The sequence below is a fragment of the Nelumbo lutea genome, chromosome 3, assembly GCF_056320005.1.
Source record: "Nelumbo lutea isolate HS-2025 chromosome 3, American lotus-T2T, whole genome shotgun sequence".
Taxonomy (NCBI): Eukaryota; Viridiplantae; Streptophyta; class Magnoliopsida; order Proteales; family Nelumbonaceae; genus Nelumbo; species Nelumbo lutea.
In genome coordinates, this window is record NC_142686.1 from 7,890,681 (window position 1) to 7,909,629 (window position 18,949).

General features: G+C 39.3%; 1 protein-coding gene across 2 annotated transcripts; it reads right to left on the reverse strand.

The window, feature by feature from the left end:
• Positions 1-1,653: 1,653 nt before the first annotated feature.
• LOC148862707 (Sucrase/ferredoxin-like family protein) lies at positions 1,654-8,907 on the reverse strand. Of its 2 annotated transcripts, XM_088977727.1 has the most exons (6): positions 8,446-8,907; positions 8,238-8,323; positions 7,831-8,136; positions 7,563-7,646; positions 4,056-4,415; positions 1,654-1,952 (listed from the first exon to the last, which is right to left on the reverse strand). In XM_088977727.1, the coding sequence occupies exons 1-6, from the start codon at positions 8,845-8,847 to the stop codon at positions 1,946-1,948; spliced, it is 1,245 nt and encodes a 414-aa protein (XP_088833853.1). In that variant the 5' UTR covers positions 8,848-8,907; the 3' UTR covers positions 1,654-1,945. The 2 variants fall into 2 exon arrangements, with proteins under 2 accessions (XP_088833853.1, XP_088833852.1); XM_088977726.1 differs by lacking the exon at positions 1,654-1,952 and having other exon boundaries at positions 4,046-4,415.
• Positions 8,908-18,949: the final 10,042 nt, after the last annotated feature.

Sequence of the window (18,949 nt, forward strand, 5' to 3'; positions counted from 1 at the left end):
TTAGAACTGGATTTATCAAAACCGAATCAACTGATAGCATGGTTCAAAGTATTATACATATCATGTCATATTGTACAATACAATAATACCAACCTTTTTCCATCGAGGTCAAGCTCCTTGTAGTTGAGACAAGCTCACAATCTCATCCCCACCTTAAAGGCAATTTCCTTTGGATAATCTCTACCTCAGCTTTCCTAAGTACCCTCATTACCTATGGAGCGTTCCTTTTTTTTTTTTTTTTTTTTGGATTTTGAGAAAGAGGAAGAGTTGGTCAATAAGATTTTGATTTTCATTGGCCAAAAAACCCATGTTCTTTTTTCAGGTTTATGTAAGGACCAGGGAAAGGTTATTTCCCTAGGTATCACTCCTAAGTGGATAAATAACTTTTTTACGTGAGAGAAATTTGCCAACACTAGAATAAAACAAAAAAAAAGTCATTTTTGATAATGGATTTTTATGGCTAAAACGATTATTACCTTATTTACATGAAAAATAAAAAAACATTGATAAATACACTTATCCAAATAAACCTTTCTTGGAAAGCACTTACCTGGGTAAATGCATTTACCCAGATAAATAGCTTACTGAAAAACGAACAGGGCCCTAATAGTATACCTCAGGCCACTCCCTTATATTCACAGCTGAAAGTAAAAAACTTACTAAGAGACTCAGCCACATGGGATACGTACCCGTCTTCTACAGGAGCTGGTGGATTCAGCTACCCTCAGTAAAGTCATCTCCCTCACACCAAGCCCACAATTACACTCGGATAAGTTAATATGGAGGAGGAATAACAGTGGAGACTACATTGTCAAATCAGCTTATAAAACTTTCTTGTAAGCACACCCACTTCAAATGGTATAATCTTTGAAGTTAAAATCCCATATCACTGTATTCTCTTTGGCTTGGAAGTTTCTTTGGAGACAGCCTTCTGATTAAAGAAATATGCACAAAATGACAAGGTTCAAAATTTTGTCCCGTATCAACCCGTATGTATCATATCAGAGCCTTCCCGACACGTCTCTACAGGGGATGTGATGTTTCAAGTCAACAAGTGGTTCAGGGGGTAAACCGGCCCATCTGAACCAGATCCGAAAAAAATAAAAACAAAAAAACAATACCGATATTTTGAACCTTGCAAAGTGATTAAAGTAGGATGAACTGTCATGCAACTCTGCAAACAATATTCTGAAATTGTCTTACACCTCTTCTTCACCTGCCCATTTGCTAGAGTAGTTTGGCGTGAATCACAGCTAGGCTTCGCCCCGTTTCATGAACCACACCAAATCATCCAGAACTGGCTCAAAAAACTCATCAAGCTTAAGACCCTTCTAAAGGATTAGGAAAGCTCTACTAAACGATTAGTAAAGAAACATCAAAATCATGAAATAAATCCAAGTAATTATGCTGAGTTGCTGACTTCTGAAACACCCGTTTGACAACAGTTGAAATTGTTGAACTGAAAGGCTTATTGCTTTGTAGTTGGTAAATTAATTAACTAAAGCTAAGTTAATGACATGACTTCCTACCGAGCATTAGAATTTTTTTTGGGTGAGAAAACAGACTAATTCATTAATTATTAGAAAAAGAGAGTCGAAGCTTACATAACCAAGAGGGTAGATTGTTCTACCAGACCTCAAGAGAAGAAAAAAGTTTGGCTTGTTGGACCATAGTATGAGCCAAAACATTAAAAGCTTTGGAAATATACAAAAAAGTCTATCAATAATAATAATAATAATAATAATAATAAATAGTTCTCAATACTGTCCAGCCAATGCCAAGTAGTCCATGGAATTCCACCACCCCTTCCTTTTAGATCCGTAACAGCAATCAAAGAGTCGGATTCAACCACCAAGGATTTCCAACCCTGATAATTAGCAAACAAAAGAGCATTCTTCATAGTTCCCTAACTCCAACATCAATACTCTTATTAACAAGATCCAAATTATAACCTGAAGCCACCAAAAAATTGTTCCTATTAGTAAATACACAAACCATAAGAGCCAATTTTATCTTTCCTTGATCCACCATCACATAGAATTCTAAAACAAAACACTGAACTAACCACTAGATCATCTATGAGATTAAAGCCAGGTCCATAAGAGAAATTAGGAGTATCAGGCACATTATCAAACTTCAAATCAAAAAAGATGATTTGCATCATATGCTTAAAAATCCAATCACAAGAACCAGAAATACTATTAAATAAGAGCATCAGAAGCAATATTCACACAACTCAACTACATTAACAATATGGCTATCAAACCCTAACCAAATTTCCAAAGATAACAATATATCTTAGACATGAATTATTGTGATCATCCATACATATTCCAGATTAAACTTCTTAATAGAGATGAATTTCCTGTGAATGTAACGAAAGCTACCACAGACTCATAGAGAGCAGATATAATTTCATCCAGGGAAAAGACCAAATGCAAAAAGACGCAGACTCTATTCCAAAAAAAAGATACAGATAGAGACAAAGATGTATAACTTCTTGCTGGTGATATTTCACCTCTGAAGCTAAAGAAACTAAGGCCATGTTTGGTATCGTTCCATGGGAACATTTCTCGTGTTCTGAATGTTCTCACGGATCAGAAATACATTTGGATGCATATTGTCACAAGAAATATCGTGTTCTGGAACAAGAACAAGCTGCCAGGAGTGTGTCTTTTTAGAGTGACAAAACTGTCACTCCAAAAGAACACATCCTGCGGAAGTCAGAACCACGTGTTCCCACAACGTTTACTTAAAAAAACGAACACATGTGGGTATTTCTCACGTGTAAAGAGGGATGTTAATGTAATTTTGCTCAAATAAAAGAAACATCGGGCACAAAGATCCCTGTCAGTTATCTCTTTTCTTCCTCATCCCACTGCCACATAGTCCATCAACCAAAAAAGAGTAGTTGGCCAGAACTTTCTTCTTCTTTGGTTGTGGATTCACTGACTTGAACCGTTGCCATTTGAAGAGTTTGAACCATAGTTCAGCCTGAAAATAGCAATCAACGCACTAAAAAACGCCAGAACTTCTTTTGTTTTTCTGCTATATCGTCACACAAACAGAGTTCTGCCTCCTTGTTCCTCTTTTCTCCCCCTTCTCTAACGTTTAATTTTATTTTTTTTGCAGGTTAGGTCAATCTCCTCTTTTAATCAACTCTCTTAGCCAATCCCCTTTCCAAAAGATAAACCCTATGTTTTGTTTTCTGATCATTTGTTGGCTGAAATAAAAAATATAATGACTTGAATATGTTGTAATTTTTCATTTTAGTTCGCTTTCATTCCTAATCCAAAAGAGAAAATTTTTCATTTTAGTTTGTTCCCTAAAGTAGTAATCTAGAAATACTGGTTCCATTCATAATTTTGGAATAGGGATTAGCATTAATCCTCTCCCTCCCCTATTTAGTAGATAATATCCATGTTTTCTACAATTGAATCTTGGAATTTAATGTTTTAGTTTTCCTATATTGTAGAATTTAAGATCCTAAGAAGAGTCCCGAGTTTTATCATTCTATTGTTCATTGGATGTTACTCTTTTATAAGAAGTGTCTCAGCTCTATGTTATTGAGCAATTGCATCATCTAGTTTAAATTTGTTGAATTTAAAAGAGAAGTGCCTAATAGATTAGTAACTACTATTATGATTTTTTGTATGTATATTGATATGAAGAATTAATCATAAGAAATAACATGGCTATCCAAACATCATTTCTATTTTTATAAAACAAAAATATGTTCTTTAAGAACAATTTGCCGCACAGGTCAGTTATTTTTCAGGAATAAGAAACTGGATTCCTGTTCCGGAACAGGAATATCTCTAAGAACAGAAATAGGTATGATTTATGAATGATGCCAAACAGGGCTTAAACAGTTCCGCACCACTACTACTGTTTCTTAAGAGAGAAACTTGGTTCAGGGAATTATTATCACCATACCTTTTTTCTCTTTATTATCTTTCTAATATAACATCACGTATACAATAAGAAAGGAAAAAAAAAAAAAAAAAGGAAAAAGGAGCTAAAGAAGATGGCAACAAAGAGATATTCATCCTGACCTTTTATAGAAGCTATAAGCCACAGCAATGGATGCAACTGCCCCAATGACTGCAGCAGCAGCTAGAAAATCATCTTTCTCCCATGTTTCCATCCAGGCTGACAGGATGCACAACCCATACTTTGCATTTGGTTTATTTTCAATCCCACTCTTTTCTTCCTTCCTTTCATCCCTGCAACAAGAAAACCCTTTGGCACCCTGGCAACAACTTGAACTATCCTTCATGTTTCCTTTGGTACTGCTTCCTTGGGTCTCTTTCTCTCTTATCTCCAAATTGGCACCATTTGGATAGGCTGTACCACCATTTTCTTGAAGTTTCAGGTCATCAACCTTTCTCTCTTTAGAAGAACCCATTTGGCCCCTGCAGTTTATTCCAAAAAATAAAATAAAATAAAATAAGCCTTCTCTTTGTTTGCCATAAGCACCAAGGTAATGAAATAACAATAGCCATAAAAATTAATTAAAAATTGCAAAATCAGGTAGGAAAACATCAAATTATCCCACCCATTACAACCTTTAACAAATATCAATTCATATAAAGCAAATAAGATGTAGAAAAACTTAAAAACACTTCAATCCCCTAAACCCCAATAAAAATATGGTAGTTTAGGATTTCACAAAAAAAAAAAAAAAAAAAAAATCCAATCATGGGTCCTGCTCAATAACCAAACTTTCTAAATAATGGGATATGGTCGGGTGCCCCAAGTGGTGAAAACCCATAAGCTTTTAATCAAAAAAAAAAAAAGCATAAGCTGACCAAATTGGTCCCCATAAACTCTAATTCCTACATCACTGTAGGAAAACAAAACACAATGGCAGTATTATGCAATGCAATATGAATGTCTTCAAGGAAATGGAAATCTTCATAGATGATACGCATGGAAGCAGAAACCAACCATCCCCTTCTCTCACATGGAAACTCTACATTAATCGATCAACTGGACAAAATTGCAGGAGGAAATTAAACATCATAACAGGTAACTACTTGAAAATTGTAAACCTTGTCTACTACTTTTCATTAATAGCCTGATCTCCACTATGAGGCCATTATCAAATACTGTTACTTTCTCAATCATTTCATGAAACAGCCCTGAACTCTAAAATGACAGGATACAAGTGGTGCAAATATGGTTCTTAAAGACTAAAGAGGTTAAGGGGGTTTCTACATGTTGAACCTAGAAAAGATGTTTTCACCGCAAACATTTGGAATTTGTAAGATCAAAGACTTCTATAGGAAAATCTCCCCCTTTTATAAGGAGAGAAGGGGGACAACCCATACAATAAATGTCTCAAAAACTAACAAGCTATTCTCAAATAGAGGTTCCCCAATAAGTCCAAAGGGGATTACCTGATCACGAAACCCATTGAATAACCATTCATCCAAGTGGCCAAGGATCAGCCCACCCTGTGCAAAAATTAACACGGAACACCAGAAATTTTGAGAGTCCACCCCGCAACAACTTGAGAGTCTCCCTCAATCAAGATTCTATCTAGTCCCTTGAATCTTATTCTGAAACCTAGTAAAAGTAAAAAAATCTCTGCTCTTACAGAGGCAAAAAAAAAACAAAAAAACAGAACAAAAAAAAAAAAAACAAAAAGCAAAAGCAAAAAGCCTTCCCAACCCATTAAAGAGGAAGCAAGAAGTCCCTGCCCACCCCTGCTTCCGCAAGAGCATCTGCCACTGAAACTCTATATCATACTAGTTCTATTTTTTTAAGTATTGAAACTACTATTATTTAAAATACTATTGTCTTTTAGATATGATAATTTGCCATGTTTTGAGAGGAAGTTCAATGTTCTTAATAAAGAAAGTTTCTATTTTTTCAATTAATATGCATGCTTAGTGGTATTCAACTAGGGAACTAATCTAAATTTTAAATTGTTATTTTATAAAAATTGCCATTGACTAGGTGACTAGGTACTCCTTTGGTCACCTAGAATTGCCTAGACGCCCAGACGACATAATAGAATCCCTGCTTTTGGTGGAGCAGGATCCAACTTAACAGCTTTGATTGGATACCCAAGCAGGTCAGAAGGGTTTCTATCAAGTGCTTTGAAAAAAAGAGTACCACAAGAAGATCCATTTAAGGTCCACAACCGAGGCTTAGACAAGAAGGTCCTACTAGGGTCCACACTCCAAACTCTATTATCGCTCCAACAAGGAGAAAGTTAAGGTCCCTTCTAAAACTGAAATCTCAAGAAAAGTCATTCAATAAGTGAGACACAAAAGAGATTGGAAGGTTCAGATGTGATAAAATAGAGTTTTAGGAATTTCTGGTGCAAGGGAATGCCAGCACTGCATAATCTTCCCAGAAGTTCTGAACCTTGAAACTTGATAATGGATTGATAGGTGGAGTGGTTGGCACTTGGAAGTGGATAACAGCTCATATAAATGCATGTTTCTAATACAGACAGAGGTTTTTAAACCTCCAATTCAGAACTGAACCTTTTCTATGCATTGGTGTGTGTGTGACTGATCTAACAGAGCATGTGCTATGCATGTTTATAAGATTAAAGGGTAAAAACAATAATCTTAGATCTATATGAATTCCAATATTTGATTTAACTCTTACAGTTGCACAGAAACCAAGGAAAGTATCGGCCTTATATAGTATAGAAACTTTCTAGCAAAATGAATTGATGGTCAATGGTTAATAGAATAGATGGAACAAAATTAATTAGCCTGTACTACTCATCTTGGTGAAGAGATCTTCCAAAACAGAAAGACAAAAGGTTTCCTAATTGGTCAATAAGAGAAGCTCATTAATAAGTATCCTTATGGCTTATTTCTGCCACCCAGAGGAATTCCGTTGCCAATCCAGGCATTCCATCATAGGAGACCATCTGGAGTAGTCATGTCTTAACATCAGCCACCACCTTGTAAAATAGATTTTCTAGAACAATACTATCTGTCAACAATGGCAATGCCCATGAGAATGGGTTATTTTGGAAAAGTGGCCCTAATCTTGTAACAAGTGGCAAAGGATTTTGGGCTGAAAGAATGATGCTAGAGAGAAGGAAGACTCGTTTTGAACCAAGAACAAGTTGCCTTGTGGAAGATTCCTAGGCAATTAGGAAACTTCTCCAAAGGAACAACTTAGGAAATCCCAATTAAAAAAAATCTGGTGGTTCGCAAGGTCGTTTAACATATAACCATAATGGTTATAGTTGAGCAAGTCAACATCACTCAACAGATCCCAGCAAGAACACTTGAAAATCTTGAGGTTTCACAAACAGTTCAGTGGTTCAGCATTCCATCCTCTATTACTGAATTCTGCAATTTAAAATATCATATCATATGAAATGCTATTCATTACTTCCAAAATTTCGGGCCATGGCATGTTCCTTTGGCAGTGTAGCATGAAGGTATTAATGGTGATACAGAATGCCACTTTAAGTAGCTTCAATTTGATTTTGTGGCATCAATTTATGGTTAGTGCTTTAGTAGCGTGCAGAGAGACATCTTGGGCAAAAGTGGAAAACAAAGTGGAGAAGAAGGGAAATATACCTCCAAAGTTTTTCTATGATCTCTCCCTTTGCAATATGCTGATCAAGCAAAGTAGGAACATCGTCAGGAGTAACATAGCCATACCTGCAAATGAAAACAAAAGAAAGTAGTTGGTCCCACACAAGCTAACAGCTCTGATCTCTGAGTAAATCATTGAAGTGCGGGCTGCGAACTGCGGAGGATTTAAATGGCTTTTCTTTTCCACGAAGCAGACCCAAAACAAAGAGCAAATGAACAAAATAAAGCGATATATTGGCATATGACTTACCAATGACCCGAAACCTTTCCCTCTGAATCCTGACTGAAAATTATCAAGTTCCCAGCATACTTGTGGCCGCCGACGTGAGAGCATGGACTAACGAATACCTGATCCTTTAGACCTCGCAATTCAATCTCTTCCTTGAACTTATCAACAAGAACCGGGCCGCAAACACCACATCTCCGGTCTCGACTACCATGACAGCACACGAATACATGGTAACCTGTCAATGCTTCAGAAACTCCAGAAGCCCAAGCCGTGCCCTTTACGAGCACATCCTCAACGAAATTATCGACATCAAAGTGTGTCAGACCCCTTCATCAATTACAACAGTAAAGTAGAAGATAACCTCAGGCGCGATAAACCAACTTTAAAATGTTCTAAAAGAAGCAAATGAATGCAATCGTTACTTTTACCTATATCTGACCATCTCAGGGAAAATCAAAATATCTCCATTCGAAGACTCCGTCCCATCTCGTCCCTCACATAATGCTAGACGAGTCTGTTCCAACACAACAAAAACCAGATCTTGACTTTTCTCAAATTCAAGAAGCAGGAGAAAGGTAAAAAAAAGTTAAAAACAGGATAGTCGGTAGGAAAAGGAATGGTCTTTATGCAACCAACCTGCCCTTGAATATCGTTTTTGCGGGATTTAAGGACCGCAGCTAGAAGCCTCGGAAGTCGATCGAATTGAGCATCTTCAACTCGAGAAGGCCAGCTTTCAGCATTCTTGTAGCATAGAAAGATATGACGATCGTAGGGTTCAACAGTTCCGGCCAGAGAGCTCTTGTACATTTCAGGTCGCTTGAATCCGAACTTAGAGTCGTCGGTGTCCTGAGAATCGGCGACGGCTCCTTCGACTTGTGAGTTTGAGGCATCAAGCGTAGGGGAAACAGCACTTCCGGAAAAAGAAGAGATATCCTCTCCAGCTCCGGCCATGATGAAGGTGAGGGTTTGCAGAGATGAGCAGGAGCGGACTTTACTGAGTCTGATATTGAGAAATGAAGGGGAGAAACAGAGTGTCATCCGTCGTGTTGGTCTCGCGAGAGAAAAAAAATACGAAGGATAAATCGGTCAGGTGCGCAGTGCGCATCCGTCACGTCACGTGCACCAATATTTCAACTGAATTTTTTGGTAAAAAGAATTTTCAACTGATCTTAACTTTAGATCTTTGGCTATTCAAATATTTTAGAAGCGTGTAAGATTTTAACTAATCACATTAAAAAACTTCACATGCTATACTTAGCTTTTATTGATTGATTTTTTTTAAAGAAGTGCTTTCACATTTTATATAAGGTGTTGTATCATAGATAAAAATTAATGAAATTTTTTAAAATAATGATAACTTAAATGATACATAAAATTTAAAAATGACATATAAAAATAGGAATGGCATTGGGGCGGGTTAGGGGTGGGGAACATATTCTCCGTCCTCGATTTATGTTGGGGACAAAAGTTGTCATTCATCTTCGATCCCCGATGGGGATGGGTTCTTTATTGGGACTCAAATCCTTTAATTTTTTTAGATAATAGTATTTTTTTGAAAAATAAATTTACTTGAAATAAATAAAAATTTTAAATTATAAATAATGTTTTATTTATAATTTAAATCAGGGTGGGGCGAGGACCTCAATCCCCATCCCCGACCCCAACCCCATTGGGTCGGGGAAGTCGGGTCCCCATCGGGCATGGAGATGGAGAAAGTGTCATCCCTATATAAAAATATAAAATTTGTATCCTAAAAAGCCATCCAGATAATGCATGGGGCTAATTTTAGAACACCTTAGATTGCAATCAATCTATTGCTTTGTGAGACTATTTTAATGGGCCTAGAATTTTTAGTTGGTTTAGTACATTATTTGGTACAAAAAGCTTATAATAGTTAATTTACTTACATTAAGATAACACTTTGATGGCCTAGATGTTAAGATTGATTTAGTACATTATTTGGCTGGGCTAGATCAGGAAATCAAGGTATCGATACTCTTGATATAATGCATCATGACTTTATATCAATTGATACTATTTTTTTATTTCATATTTTAATAGAGGACATGTCGCATCAAGATTTATCATACAAAAAACAATTAAAATAATCAAAATCTCATATATTACCCGGAAAGTAGATACATATTGTAGGATATACTAACTACCATAGGTATATACATTATTTAATTAGATGGCCTACGTTTTTTTCATGTATTACTTGTATGGTTAAGGTTAATTGAAATCTTTGTATAATAATTGGATGGTTGAGATTAATTCACTGATCTTATATATTAGGACATTATTTTGAATGCATAGATATTTTGACCAGATAGGGCACATCCTTTGGATGGACTAGATTAAATGAAATATTGGTAAATTATTTGGATGGTTGAAAATTGAAACTAGTTGCTTGGTCTTAGAGTGCTATCTTGATGGCCTAGATCTCAATAGATCATTTTGATGTGGCTTTATTTTATATAATATTTAAAATTAAGAGTTAGTGGAAAGAGCGAGATTCTCGATAGAAATCTTGGTAACTTGCATATATAAACAATGGGTGTGGGTAATTTGATAATTGCATACTTCACTCATTGTTAACACTGTTACAGATGTACAAAGTTTGGAGGGGAACTAATTTGATGATTGCCCACTCCAGCAGGGTTATCTTGATCAAAGAAAATTAATCATATTATCTTACCCCAGTTAGGCAAGAATAGAGTATAGAAGGGCCATTTACACAAGTAGTTGCATTGAAGCTATTTTGAAAGTATACAGAGAGACGAGTGCTCAATGTTTTTTGGGTCAGTCTCCTTATCTCTGGTCTAATAATGACAAGACTGAACTGAGTATACAATGAGATATATAGGATCTGAATATTGATCCGTGAATCCATTCCACGTATATATATGTAACAGTAAGATTTGTTTTCAATCTTCCACATGCAATTTGAAAGAAAAGATTCAGCTGAAATGAAATGGTTCCGCATTCTACAATACGGATGATCTTTTCATCTCATTCTTGGGTAAATTGCAAATTAAATATCCCCAGTATTTTGGGCCTAATTTCACTTTGGTTCCCGAATTTGAAAATCTATCAATCTAAGTACTGGAATTCCTAATACGTAACGCCCCTGTTAAGTTAAAAGTCCAAAATCGTTAACTACCATTAAGTAATATGTGAAAGGATATAAATGTCCTTCAGATGTCATCTAATTTTCTTTATCAACCATTTAAATGCTCAAACTTAAAGACCGATTTACTAATCATCCAAAATGCTCAAATCTGATGTTTCCGTTCCCATCAGCCTCACATACTTCCTTGGCTTACGTCTTTGACTGTGATTGGTAACATTGCCTTCATTTCAGCTTCTAGTTGTGACAGATCTGGAGCCCCGTTCAACATAATACGATCCAGTCGCTCGGTACTTAACGATGGATAATGTATGTTTTATACAAGTACAGATTAAGGGAGGCTAGCTAGAAGTGAAAAGCTTTGCTCAAACGCCCGGATTATCACATAATTTGGGTTGTTCACTATTGCTTTGGTTCAATCTTGAGGAAGAAGATGATAAACATTATCTTATTTTAAAGGATATTTTTAACATTTTTCAAAAGCTATAAAAGATAAATGATAAGTTGCTAAAGATAAAGACTAAATTGAGAAATTTTTAAAAATTCAGGTACTTAATTCACACATTTTAAAATTCTGATACCAAAATGAAACAAAGCCAAAATTAAAAGATACTAATCTGCAATTTACCTTAACTAATTGTTCCCCTGTAATTGTCTTTAGTTGGTATTTATTTTCCAAAATTCCTTACGGTGTGTATGAGAAATGGAAGTCTGAAGCTTCAGAGACTTCATGCATGAGCATAACTGAGTATAAACTGGCATTACTTCTTTTCCAAAGAAAATGATCAGGCCAGTTCTGCTGCTGGTTTGTGATGATCATATGGCCATGCTAAACATCTGGAAGCAATTGACTGGTGGAGAGCTTACTTCCATTTACCATCCCAAGAACCAAGTCCAATACAATTTGGTTATTCCCTGCTTCATGTAATTAGCAACGACGTAAAGCCCAACTGAGTCGGAGCCTGACCTCACATCGAATAGAAAATATAGAATAGACGGCTGGCCCCTTTTGAATTTTGATGGTGGCCGCATGTATCACGTGCACGCAACTAACTCGTCAGAATCCCAGGACCGAAAATGTGAGCTGCGCGACGTAGGTAGGACTGATTCTAGTTTCGGGATTCGAGCTTCTTTCGTGTTTTCAACCGTAGGATGTGGCAACTGGCAAGAAAAGAAGGAAAAATGGGGTCCGCCACTGCCACTCGGTGCGGCAGAGACCATATAATCCGGTAGTCTCCATCTGAGGAGCAAATCCCGTCACATTCCTAACTATTAGCTACATAGGAACTCACAGTCTCAGTTAACTAGAGGGGTGGGCCTGAGCCATATCCCTCAGAATCAGATGTTTCGTTCAACCCCTCCAGGCTCCAGTCAGTTAGGTCTCACTAGATCGTCGTCCATTGGTCTCCTGCAATCTAACATCTAAGCCTTGATTCAGGCACAACCATCAAAACAACACGTGCTTCATCATGTGGGCAAAGGGAAAGGGTAGACTATTAGGTAAAGTCCAACCCACGTCGTTGTGGTAGTAGGCACTAATCTCATTTGATTTATGGGAATAGGGGTTTGGAATTGGACTGCTTGATTGGGCAGAATCATAATCTCATTTTCACTTTGGCTCAATGGCATTCTATTTTAAGAGAATGGTCATTCCCTCCCCATTTCTTAAGAATAATCCCATTTCGACTGATTCTGATTCTGATTTCAATTGTAAATCAACCGGACCCTACATTCCAAGTTAATGTTTTTATACGATTCTTGATTCTTCATCTTCACACCATCATGTAATCATGAGAAAGAATTGCTCTGCAGTCGCAGCAAAGCTCGTTACTTCATACAAAGCCCTACAATCTTAATTTTTTTATACGATCACCCCGAATGAGTTGAACCAACCAGTCTGCTATTAAGTGGTTTGTTTTGTTATGGATCGAATCCGAAATATCCAACTCAATCAAGTAAAATCAGATCCATACAAAAGATTAGGGTTGGGCTATAGCTTGGGTAGCCCTAATCTGAGCCTTAGATTTCTGGTCTTTGGGTTGGATTGTAGCTTGAAAAATCAAGGTCAAGCTTTGTTCCGGTCTGACTTGTTAGTCTTACTCAACCCAACCTTTTATGATCATCCTATACATGCATGCATACACACATGCATAAATATGTTAAACGTGTATTTATATCGTAGAGTTTATCAACAAACTCATTAAGAGTATTAGCAGTTTGAACTCAAGTGTGCAATTGTGCTAAGTGATTCTCATCGGTTGAGCTAAAATTGTTGATAAACTCTTTTGAAGAGCTTCAATGCTCTAAGAGGAGCAACTATGCCAAATAATGAACTAATTACTCTTCAAGAGAGAAGAGAGCATCAAGTTCCAATGCTTCCAACTTGTGTTTACTTCTTTTAGGACTTGATGTAATTAGGGGTGTCAATTAGACTGGATTTGGTCCAATCCGATCCAGTCCAATGAATATTTTGGATCAGTCCAATGAGTCCATTATAAATGGACCATGTCCAATTCAGTCTAATGAATATTTTGGATCAGTCCAAGTCAATGTGTGGACCGTCCAATTTGTTCGATTTCGTTTTGATTTAGATTGGTTTTAACCCAAACCTGGTCCATTGACAGCGAGATTCTTATCTTATATCAATGGACCAGATATTGGCTTAATCCAATCCAATCCAATATAAATTAGATAGGTCGTTGGACCCGATCTACTTCTTTTATTAGTACCAAACTGACCACCTCGTCGCTTGCCGAGAGGTATAGTTCTAAGACCTCACCCACCTCGGGCCTGGTTAAGATTGGCACACTAACGAGATAGTTTTTTAGCTCATCGAACGCGAGATAGCAGTCTCGGGTCCATTCGAACCCTTTGCCTTTGATTGCTTTAAAGAAAGGCAGACAGCGGTCTGCTGATTTGGACATGAAGCGGCTCAGAGCGGCTATGCGGCCGTTTAGCCTCTGAACCTCTTTTACTTTTTGGGGTGGTCTCATATCTAGAATGACCTTTATCTTGTCCGAGTTGGCCTCAATACTGCGCCGGTTGACAATGTACCCTAGGAACTTACCCGAGGTGACACCGAAGACACACTTGTTTGGGTTCAATTTCATGATAAATTGACACAAAATTTGGAAGACAAAATCTAAGTCTTGTATTAATTCCTGTGAAAACTATGTCTTGACGACCATGTCGTCTACATAACATTCTATTTTCATGACGATTAAGGGCCGAAGCAGCTTATTCACAAGTCTTTGGAAGGTCGCCCTAGCATTCTTCAGTCCGAAGGGCATGACCTTGTAGCAGTACAGGCCGAATTCAGTTATGAAGGTGGTCTTTTCCTCATCGGACTGGTCCATCCTGATTTGGTTGTAACCCGAGTAGGCATCCAGGAAGCTTAGCAACTCATGTCCCGAGGTCGCATCCACTAGGTGGTCAATTCTGGGGAGGGGGAAACAGTCTTTCAAGCAAAGCTCGGTTCAGGTCGGTGTAGTCGACGCACATGCGCCACTTGCCGTTTGCCTTTTTCACCAGCACTAGGTTGGCTACCCAGTTCGGGTAATGAACTTCCCTTATTAAGTCTGCTGCGAGGAGCTTTTCAACCTCCTTGTCGACCACCCTCCAGCGCTCCAGGGCTAAGTTGCATTTCTTCTGTCTAATGGATCTGACTACAAGGTCAGTATTAAGTTTGTGAGTTATAAGGCTGGGGTCAATATCGGGCATATCGGTTGCGGACCATGCAAAAATATCTAAATTTTGAAGTAATAAACTCACTAGTTCGATTCGTAGAGGTTCCTTGACGGAAGCACCGATCTGTAGCATTCGAGTCGGGTTCGTAGCTGAAGTTGGGATTGAGACCGTTTCCTCTATGGATGAAGCTCGTTCCTCGCCTTGCTCCGTAGGCCGCTCCAGTTCGAAGTCGTTGGCCGCCTTGGTATTTCCCTTCAGGGCGGCAACATAACACTTGCAGGACTCAAGCTGGTCACTCAGCGCTACCCCCCACACCGAAGTCTGTAGGGAACTTCATTGCCAAATAGTAGGTGGAGAACACTGCCCATAGGACATGCGTGATTGGCCGCCCTATTATGGCATTGTATGGGGAGGGGGTCGTGACCACCAGGAAATCGTGGTTGAGTCTGACCGCACAAGGCCATGTGCCGACCTCCATAGGTATTGTTGTTTTTCCGAGGGGCCTGACTTCCTCCCTACTGAATCCCACCAGAGGAGTATTCGCGGGCTTCAACTCGCTTATCTTCAACTGAAGCTGGTCAAACGCCGACTTGAAGAGAATGTCCGCCAAGCTGCCTAAATCCACAAGTACGCGCCTGACTTCGAAGTCGCTGATCCTTAGTTTTATGACAAGCGCATCATCATGGGGGTAGTGGACCCCTCGTGCATCGTCTTCCGTGAAGAAAATCGGTTCTTCCATCTTCGGCCTCTTTGGAGGGTTTTGTTCTTCTCGGGTCGCTTTGCGAACTAACGTCCGGGCCGCTGCCAAAGTACAACCTGCTACCACCGAACCTCCCACTATCACGTGGATGGTTCCCCAAACAGGCCTTTCTTCCAGAGGTTGTCTTTGTGATGGTTTGGTTGGCCTACTGCTGGATTCGGGGGCATCCCTTCCGTGCTCCCCTTGCCGACCTGTATTATTATTATTATTATTATTATTATTATTATTATTATTATTATTATTATTATTATTATTATTATTATTATTATTATTATTATTATTATTATTATGTTGTTGTTGTTGTTGTTGTTGTTGTTGTTGTTGTTGTTGTTGTACAAAATTTCTCAATTACCCGCGACGAATGAGTCCCTCTATCTCGTCCCGGAGATTATTACACCGTTCAGTACTATGACCGTGATCTCTATGGAAACTGCAGTACAAGTTTTTATTTCTCTCGTTTGGGTTCCCTTTTAGGCGAGGTGGCTATTTTACGTATGGGGCTCTTTTGATCGTCATCAAGATCTCGGTCCGCCTCATGTTTAAGGGTGTGTAGTCGGTCCGAGCTGCTAAGGGAGCTCAGAACGGCTGGCTCGGCTTCGTCTCCCAAGCCGGGTTTTTTCTTCTATCAACTGGGTTGGAGGGATCACCTTCCCTCTTCCTTTTCTCGATCCCGCTTTCGGTCTTTTGGTTGATCTCTTCCTCTATTCTCATGAACTTATCCACGAGCTTGAGAAATTCGGCTATAGTCGCGGGCTGGCTAGCTACCATGTGCCATTTGAACTCCTTGTGTGTTACTCCTCTCTTGGCTGCCGCAAGCTACACCGCTGGGTCCAGTTGCAGTATCTGCAAGCACGCGTCATTGAACCGCTTGATGTAGCCCCGGATGGACTCTCCTTCCCTCTGGACTACTCCGAAGATGCTTTGCTCGGTTCTGGGGCACCGCTTGCTGGTAAAGAAGTGTGCGGTGAAGACCTGCACGAATTGGGTCCAGCTTCTTATCGACCCGGGGACCAGGTTCTTGTACCAAGTGCGGGCCACCCCCTGAAGGTGATGGTGAAGGCCACGCACATGCACGATTCACTGGCCCTAGCTAGGTGCATTTGGGACTGGAAGGCATCGACGTGGTCGTTGGGGTCGAATGACCCATCATACTTGTCTAAAGGGGGGAGCTTGAAGTCTCTGGGCATGGGGACTGCAAGGAGTTCTAATGAGAGGGGGGAAGGAACTAAGAGAATAGGGGCAGCTTTTACCTCGTCCGAGCTTGTCTCTTCTTTACCTCTGAGCTTGAGCAGGACATGGGTGACAGTTCGGTGACTTCGCTGGCATCTTCGTTGCTGAGTGGGCCTAGTACTGGCGCAGCTGGCCTTCGTGTTGCCGAGCTCGATGGGCCCGGACTGTTGGTAGTCCATTGATGGGTGGTCGAGGCCCTCAAAATTAATACTAGTCCCACAAAAAAATAATTGCAGTAAAAGTGGTTCTAGGTCGAATCCCATAGGGAGCAAATCAATAATCTCTTAGCCGAATGGGTAATGTAATTGAGTGAGAGAATTTAAATACTGAAATTAAAAGAAAAGAAAATAAATAGCAACTTAAACAAGAGAAAATCAGTCTTACCGAATTCTAGTTCAAGAGTTCGGGTTGAATCGATTGGCCATCGATCCTAGGTACATTTCAGCATTCTTGCAATTCAAGCATTAAACCTTAGATTTATTAGGATAGCCATAATAAACCTTGTGTTTTCCTAATTCAGTTGACCAAACCCAGCATTCGATCAACACTTATCACCATTCAACTAGGTATGATAGCGTCCATATTAAACAGTGATAGCATTAAGATTTGTGAAAACAGTTAAACCAAAATAACAATAATTGAGATAGCTGCAATTACTGAATCTTGTTCCATCGATTCCTTTAGGTTGAACCATGTTAAAACATTGGTCAAAGGCTGTCATGAACAATTGACCCAAAAAGAAATCAACCTAACTGCTACTTGCACCATTATTCGTGACAATTACGGATCACCAAAATCATGGATAGCAGTAGGAAGATCAACATTATTTCAGTTTGTCAACCTAATTAACATCAACATCCAATAAAAATATGCACAAGAATCAATGAATACTTGAATTAGAAAGCAAGAAAATAAAGTAACTACAGAACCTCACAATGACACAATCGAACCTCCCCCCTTGAACAAGAAAAAAGAAGCTTAGCTGCTCATGATCTGCGCAATTTCCATGCTTTGCTTCTCCATGGCCGAACTGCTTTCTTGAGCTTTCTTGGTCTTCTTGATGATCTCTTGGATCTGGGAGTGAGTGATGGCAGAGCTGGTTCACCCCCCTCTTTATATAGCCAAGGAGATGGCTGTTTTCCAACTCCTTCTAGGAGATCATCTTATCTTTAGGGAGTCTTGATCTTCTTTGAACTAATCCTATCAAATCTCTTAACTAATGATCTAATCACAATCTCTCTAGGATTACATTTAAGACTTTAGATCCGATAAGACTCTCTCTTTAGAGATTACATTCGAGATTTGGACTATTGACTCTTGAATTCGAGTTGGGCTGCTTTAAAACTTGGGCCGCTTCAAGGTATTTCTGCGAGTTGGGCTTATGTTGTGAAATGGGTCTGGCTACGAACTTACTCCGACTTTGGGCTCGTTTTTGTACTCGATGCGGGACGAATCTGTCAAAACCCAAAACATAAAAGTTATGGGCCTTCCTTTCATCTTTCTAATGCTTCTTGAATTGTTCAATTCGGTGTCCGGAATTGAGAGTTAGGCCTAGATTACTGACTGTCGCCGAAACTATGCAAAATCACCCAATTTGCCATGTTTTCTTCCAATTGCCTTCTTTATTGCCTTAAATCGAAATACAAGAGTAATGAGTCCGTTTAAGTGCTAAATAAATGTAAAATAGTAAATATTAGGGGATAAAAATAGGGTTCTTTTTGGTCTCATCATCCGCTGCTAGGATGCTGAATCGATTCTCTGTCAGCAGGAGCTTAGACTTGAAGTGCCGAGATAATGACTTGGCGGGCGAGGTTCCCGACCCGCTGGCGAGCTGCTGCTGATAGTGATACTGAGAGATGTGGTGCAATACTTGGTGCTGCTGGAATTGTTGTGTTTGGGCTTGCATTGCCCGCATGCATTGCATCAGGTCATCAAACTGGTTCTGGCTGGTCGCCAAGGGGACAACAGTTGGTTCGGTAAAGGTTGTTTCGACAGGGAGAGGAAAGGGGACGTTCATGGCGGGAAGGTTTACGAGCACCACTGTTCATGGTGCATTCAAGCTGGGGATCCCATCCACCGGAAGGGGGATGGTGAACTGTCCGATGCACACCACGGGGACTTGAAGTTGTTCCCCGATGGTGTTTATCTCCGTGCCACGTCCGGCATTGCTGGAAAAAGCCATGAGTGTTGGGGTTTTTTGGAAAAACGGGTTATGAGAATTTTAGATGGAAGCTTTTAGAAGCGTTCCCACAGACGATGCCAATTGATGGTGCGCAATCCGGCCGGTCCTAACTGTCAACGATCTTGCCTCGGGCTGGAGCACAAGGTGCCTA